The 6392-nt window shown below is 61.3% G+C and overlaps 1 protein-coding gene across 1 annotated transcript; it reads right to left on the reverse strand.

Moving 5' to 3' along the window:
• Window positions 1–124: 124 nt before the first annotated feature.
• Window positions 125–4465, reverse strand: SLC38A8 (solute carrier family 38 member 8). The gene is made up of 10 exons (XM_059481713.1): window positions 4271–4465; window positions 3616–3814; window positions 3262–3415; window positions 3054–3158; window positions 2686–2743; window positions 2307–2421; window positions 2028–2178; window positions 1745–1944; window positions 1520–1574; window positions 125–221 (listed from the first exon to the last, which is right to left on the reverse strand). The coding sequence occupies exons 1-10, from the start codon at window positions 4463–4465 to the stop codon at window positions 125–127; spliced, it is 1329 nt and encodes a 442-aa protein (XP_059337696.1).
• Between the last annotated feature and the right edge of the window lie 1927 nt (window positions 4466–6392).

Here is a 6392-nt window from a genome sequence, read left to right on the forward strand (position 1 = left end):
ATAAAACTGCCATGGGATCCAGCGGTGTGGCTGTGTTGGGGTCTCTGTGCGGGGCAGGACGCTGGGGGGTCACAGTGGGGACACAGTGGGGACACGGTGGGGTCACAGGGGGCTCTGAGGTCCCTCAGCGCAGCAGCCCCAGCACGGCCAGGGCAGCGCTCTGCCCACAGACAAAGGCACCGCCGAGCACGGAGAGAACGCCCCAGGCGATGAGAGCAGCCCTGCAGCGACACGAGCAGAGGCTGCCGGGGTACAGCTGACCTCAGTGACGGCCACCCCTGCACCCCAGCTCCTGTGCCTGTGCAGCTCCCTGCAGGGTCAGCCTCCTCTGCCCTGCTCCTCTGCCCCGCTCCCAGTCGATGGCAGAAGAGCTTGGCAGCCCCTGCCCACTGCAATGACACACAAACCTCAGTCAAAAAGCCAGCAGATGCCACCATGCAATCATTCCCAATTCTGCTGTGCCCAGTGACTCTGCTGATGGAGCACAGACCCACATCCCCCCACCCTTGGACACAGCCACTCCCACAGAGCCCTAGCTCCATCCTGTCCCCACATGCTTCCAGCCCTGTCCCCTCCCCAGCCCCAATCCCCAGCGCCCTGGGTCTGCACCTCCCTGTTCCCTCCTCCCTGGGCACACAGCCCACCCTGCCCCAGACCAAGCCCCTGCATGCAGCACTCACCCCAAACCTGGCTGCTGCTCTGCTGCAGTGTCCTCAGCACCATGCTCCTTCCCAGACTGTCCCAGGCAGGCTGGGACTGTCCCCTCGCAGTCTCCATCGCCCCAGCTCATGTCATCCCCTCTCCTCATGATGGGCACATGCTCTGGCAGGTCTCCCCAGGGAACCTCTCCAAGCTTTGTCACCCACCTGGGTGGCCCTGCTGACCTTGTGCCTTGGCCCCTCCAGCACTCTGGCACTCTTTGGGACACCCTCACCCCTCCCCAGATGTTCATGGGTCCCCAGAGCACCCTCCTGACCATAACCCCAAGGTCCTGGAGTGCTGCCTCCACTCATCACATAACCTCCATCCTCCCTCAAACTCTGCTGCTCCCCCAGGGGCACCACAGACACACTAAAGCACACACTTATCCCAAACTCACCAGCACCATGTCAGGTCCCCTTGACATGGGCTGCTGTGCCCCAGCCCCTCCAGACAGGAGCAGTGATGGGGACACACTGCCCTGGCACAACAGACACCGAACACCTGATGATCTCCTGTCTTGGGGCACCCTGCCCCTCTGACTCCCAACCTGACCCCGCCCCAGTGCCACCAAAACCCACAGTTCTTCTGCCCCTAAAGTCACTCTGGTACCTGGGCATCTCCTTAAAGCGTGGACACAGCCCTGGCATCCAGGGGCATTCCCAGAGCCCTTCCCTCCACACCCAAATTCCCCTCCTTGCAGGGTTCCCACCTTGACCAGGCTGACCCCCAGGGAACTGCCCTGGCCACAGCCCATGGGACACCACACCCTATCCCTGTCCCTTCCCTTGCCCCCACCACCAAGCATGCAGACACTCACTTTTTGCGTGGCCCGAGGCTGCGGGTCCCAGTCAGGCACACGAGGCACAGCCCTGCTGTCAGTGCAGAAGCTCAGCCCCACACAGCACCCGTCACAGCACTGTCCCCCCCAAGCACAGCCCTGCACCCCCAAAACAGGGCCAGGACAGGCCACTTTCCCCTGCAGCAATGCCCTTGGCACCAGTGTCCCCCCACTGCTTTCCTCCCTCCCCGTGCCTGCTCTTGCCTGGGAAGATGAAGATGAAGAAGGCGCTGATGCCCCCGATGAGCTCGATGACTTTGCCGATGTCGGGGACAAAGAGGGCGATGCCCAGCGTGGCAGCCATCCAGGTGACCGTCAGTGCCACCCGGCCCCGCCGCTCGTGTGCCTCAGACGCCGCCACGGCCCCGCGCTTCGAGGCTGCCCACAGGTCCTTCACCACGGACCTGGAAGGGAGGATTGAGGGGCTGATGGCACCAGGGGAGCTGCACTGGCTTGGGGGACACCCAGCTTGTCACCCTCCCCTCACCTGCCCAGCAGCACCACAATGGGGTAAATGGTGACGATGGAGACACCAAAGAGCAGGCGGGCGACGATGACAAGTGGGTCATTCCCTGGGTAGGACATCAGGACATCGGATGCCACGGCCTCGCCGAAGGTCAGGTAGCCATAGAGCCCTGCTGACAGGGAGTGGGGGTGGGCAGCTGTGCAGTGAGCAGGACAGAGGAATTCTGAGGAGAAGGGATGAGCCAAGGGGAGAGGGGAACCCCAGAGCAAGGAGGAGTGAAGGGTTTGGTGCCGGGGTTACCAGTGAGGGAGTAGATGAGCAGGCAAATGAGCATGGAGAGCACAGAGACGGTGACCCAGTGGGAGAAGCTCTGGTTGCGCATGCTGCTGTAGATGGCCACACATGCCTCGTGGCACTGCAAGGCAAGGGGATGGTGCTGGGGCCCCATGCAGGGACAGCCCCCACCCCCAGCATCCTCTCTCCCACCTATGGGTGCCCTGTCCCACTCTGCCCCATTCCCAGCACTTGTGTCCTGCCCCACAGCACCTCTGGTGACAGCCACAGGTCCCCTTTCCTGCAACCTGCTCTTCAAGGGTTGGCATCCCTATGGTCTGGGATGCCATGGGGGGCTGCCAGCACTGCCCTAGCAGCTGCAGCCAGAGGAGTCAGGATGACCTACCTGGAAGCCAAAGCAGATGGTGGGAATGACGCTGAAGATGGACGTCCAGGACGAGGACCTGTGGCATGTGGAGAGGAAGCACAGAACACAAGGCATGAGGCTCTCATGGAGAAGAAACAATGGCATAAACTGGGCATCCTGGATGGCACCCTGTGGGAATCTCTTTCCCAGTGATTCTGGGAGAAAGAGGTATTGCGGTGGTGAAAGCTGGGGCTGGGAGCTACCACCCACTGTGAGTTGCCCCCAGCTCACCCCCACCCCACATAGGGCCCAGTGCCATTCCTGCCCCACCTCCACCCCTGCCCCCATATGTCACTGCTCGAGCCATGGAGCTCAGGGCAGGAGGGACATGGGGCTGACCCTCCTACCTGGAGGGCTGGGGTGGCTCAGTCAAACGCAGGCTCTCTGCCTGCAGGTAGTATTTCAGGATGACGACCAGAGTGAGGTAGCAGGCAGCCAGCGTGCCCAGGATGCTGTCAGGGCATGGGAGAGCATCAGCACACAGCCAGGAGGAAGGGAGGAGGTAACCTGAGGGTGCCTAGGGGTGGGCCACCACAGGGATAGTGCAGGTGGTACCTGGAGTACTTCTGGAAGCCGATCTCCCTGGGGACAGAGAGTGGGAAGATGACGAGGACACAGAGAGCTGAGAGGGTGAAGCGCTGGTCCACGTACCAGGGGGGCAGCTGAGGGGCCCCGCTCAGTGTCCCGTTGGGGTACAGGGAGTCACACACTGTGGGGGGCAGTGGGGGGGTCAGCTGCACCCTGAAAGATGGCCCAAGGAGGTCGGGAGCATCACACCATGGCAGAACCAGGGAGCCCCATGTCCTTAGAATTTCCAGGAAAACCGTGGGGGTGACCCCAGCCCACGTGGGGCCACCTTCCCCTCACTCCCCAAGCAAGCCCCAAACACAGCGAAGGGAAACAACTCACGTTTCTCCAGCTGGTCACCCACCACCCTGAGGAGTGCCACGGAGATCATGAAGAGGTTGAGGAGGAAGCAGACCTCGCAGAGCTTCCCCACGGCCGCCCCGCACACGGCCCGCACCACGCCCTGGTAGGTGGGCTGGGCGCTGAGGGCCGCGGCATAGCCCAGCACGGCCAGCCCGCTCACCAGGAACACCAGCGAGCCCTGCGGGGACAGAGCCAGCAAGGAGCGCCACATCCCGTCCATCACCCCCAGAGCAGGGCAGGACACAGCAGGCCCACGGCCAGGGACCAGGTCACCGGCCAGATCACCTTGTGGGCCTGGGTAACAAAGGTCAGCAAAAGATGGAGACACGGTGGTACTTCGGGTTTAGATTTGGGGTTTTGGGGCATGTACAGGAGCAGACACCCACTTACTTTGAATTCAGCTGCAAGCCAGCTACAAGTGTGGCTTCAGCTGCAGAGAGCATCCCTCAGGTGGCACCGCAACACCACCCTAAGGATGTGGCGGGGGTCGGGACGGGGGTGCCGCACCGAGGGGGTGCCCGCAGCTCCCCGAGCACCAGAGCAGGTGCGTCCCCTCCCTCCGCTCCCTCCCCGGAGCGGCGCCCCTCGGCTCCCGCTGGGGCTGCCGCAGCCCCTGTCCCCGCGTCCCCCTTACCAGCTCCACCAGGAGGGCGGGAACGGCCCCGCCGGCCCTGCCGAAGGCCCAGGGGAAGCTCAGCAGCCCCGCGCCCAGCGCAGACTTGAGCAGGATGAAGACGGCGCCGGCGGAGGAGAGCCCGGGCGCGGAGAGCCCGGCGGAGCGCCCCGCCGCCGGCAGCAGGGGCCGGCCCTCGCCCGCCGCCCGCTCCATCGCGGCAGGGCTGTGGCCCGAGCGCGGCCCCTCCGCAGGGCCCCGCGGGGGCGGCGCGGACAGCGCGGGGCTGCGCGGACCCCCCGCCCCCGCGGGGCTGGGGAGGGGGCGCCGGGAGGCGGCGGGGGAGGCCCTGGCAGGAGCTCAGCCGCGGATAGCCCCGTCCCGCTCACAGCCCGGCCCTCAGAGCGCTCCGACGGAGCACAGCCGCCCGGGACTCGTGCTCTCACTATCCCCGAAATCATCACCACAGGGCTGGGCGGACTGAGGCCACCCTCATCCCGCTCTGTTCACCCAGGCATGAAACTGCCACCAAAGGGCATTAGGGAGTGCCCCGGGAAGGGTGAAGGAAGGCAGCTGCAGCTCACACCCCGCACAACTCGCTGGGTGCAGGATGAGGCCAGCACCCCTGCGTGTCTCCCAAACACCTAAAAGCCCACTGGTGCTTTCCTGCACTGGGACACTCTGGAGAGGATCCCATCCCGCTGCACACAGGCAAAGGGGATGCCAGGATAACAGGATGGGGTGACTGATGCTGCAGAGGACCTGCACGGAGAAGGTTGCACCCCATGGGAATGAGGTGCCCATTCCCCACACGGGGGACACACAGCAGCTCTGTGCCACTCCTGCCACATGCCACTGCCCCAGGGCTCAGCACACAGGCCTTGGCCTTGGCTGACAGCCCCTAATGCATTTTTGATTTCCCAAACATGTGCCCTTCTGATCTTGCTAAGACGGATAAAGAGACTTTAATCAGCTGCTAGGAGGAATTATGGATGGCTAATTGTGCCTGCCACTTCCATTACATCTCTGCCGCCTACAGGGCTTATAAACACTTAGAAGGGTCCTTCCAAGCCTTCATTAGCTGCACACCAAAGGCTTCGGAAATAATTGGCCTCTATGACTTAGAAATTGGCCACTGGGCTGTAAAATACCAGCCACTGGGAAAGGCTCTTAATTCGGACTGGTGCTTTGATACAGCTTGATTCTGGTTTCAAGGCTGCAGTGGAGCTCTAATCTCTCATTAGTGCTGTGATGAGGAGCAAGTCTCCTCATTAGCACCGACCTGCGAAGTGGCACCAAAGCTTTCCAGTCTCCCTCTGATGGAAGAGGTGCAGCTCAAACCAGAGAGGTGCAGCTCATCTCCCACACCAACACAGCAGTCCCAGACAACTTCTTTGCTCAGTGGCTCTGGGCTCTCTCCCTTATAATTTCCTCCCTTTCTGTCATTTATCTGGGTGCTCCAGCCCCTGGGCTGCAAGCCATAACCTGAGGGTCCCTGTGGGATGGCAGCTGTACCTGCTGCTGGGTCCCTGTGGCAGGTGGAAAAAAGGCTGTTAATGTTTTCCACATTATTTCCTTTGAAGACTGTAGAAGGTACAAAAATGCAAATGGACAGTCCTTGTTTCATACAAATAAAAACAATGATCACAATTATGCTTTGCTATCTGCAATCCCTTCTGAGGGTTTGCCCTTGAGATTTCACACCTTTACTGATTTTTATAACCTGGACAAGTTGCACGGCTGCTGCTGGCTGATCCTGTGATGGTCCTCACCCATATGTCACAGCTGAGATGCTGAAAACCCTCTCCCTATCATTATGGATCTGTGTTCAGAAAGGCAGGAGCAAGAGGCTCCAGCCCCTCTGGGATAGCACAGACAGCCCAGCCTTGGGACCATCTCCTCAGCCCTAACAAGCTGCCACTGACAGCTCCAAAGCAAAAGCTCAGTGCCCTCTCTGCCATGGCCACAGAATGTTGCCTCTCCCAGTGCATCCTCCAGAAGAGAAGTGCTGGAAAAAGGCAACCACTCTTCAAGTTAGGGAAAATTGGTTTGCCCAATCTTTTTGCAGGACACTCACAAACCCTATCCATGGCTCTACAACTACATGGAGCAAAGATCTCTCCTGCAGTGCACTTCCCACAGC

This window comes from Ammospiza nelsoni, chromosome 13 (assembly GCF_027579445.1).
Source record: "Ammospiza nelsoni isolate bAmmNel1 chromosome 13, bAmmNel1.pri, whole genome shotgun sequence".
Taxonomy (NCBI): domain Eukaryota; kingdom Metazoa; phylum Chordata; class Aves; order Passeriformes; family Passerellidae; genus Ammospiza; species Ammospiza nelsoni.

What these genes read in the sequence shown, in the direction of transcription:
- SLC38A8 (XM_059481713.1), bottom strand. Translation starts at nt 4,465, where the DNA reads ATGGAGCGGGCGGCGGGCGAGGGCCGGCCCCTGCTGCCGGCGGCGGGG. An exon ending in CCGCCCTCCTGGTGGAGCTG is followed by an intron (nt 3,815 to 4,270) that starts GTAAGGGGGACG and finishes CTGTCCCCGCAG; the next exon opens with GGCTCGCTGGTGTTCCTGGT. An exon ending in GAGCCACCCCAGCCCTCCAG is followed by an intron (nt 2,744 to 3,053) that starts GTAGGAGGGTCA and finishes CACATGCCACAG; the next exon opens with GTCCTCGTCCTGGACGTCCA.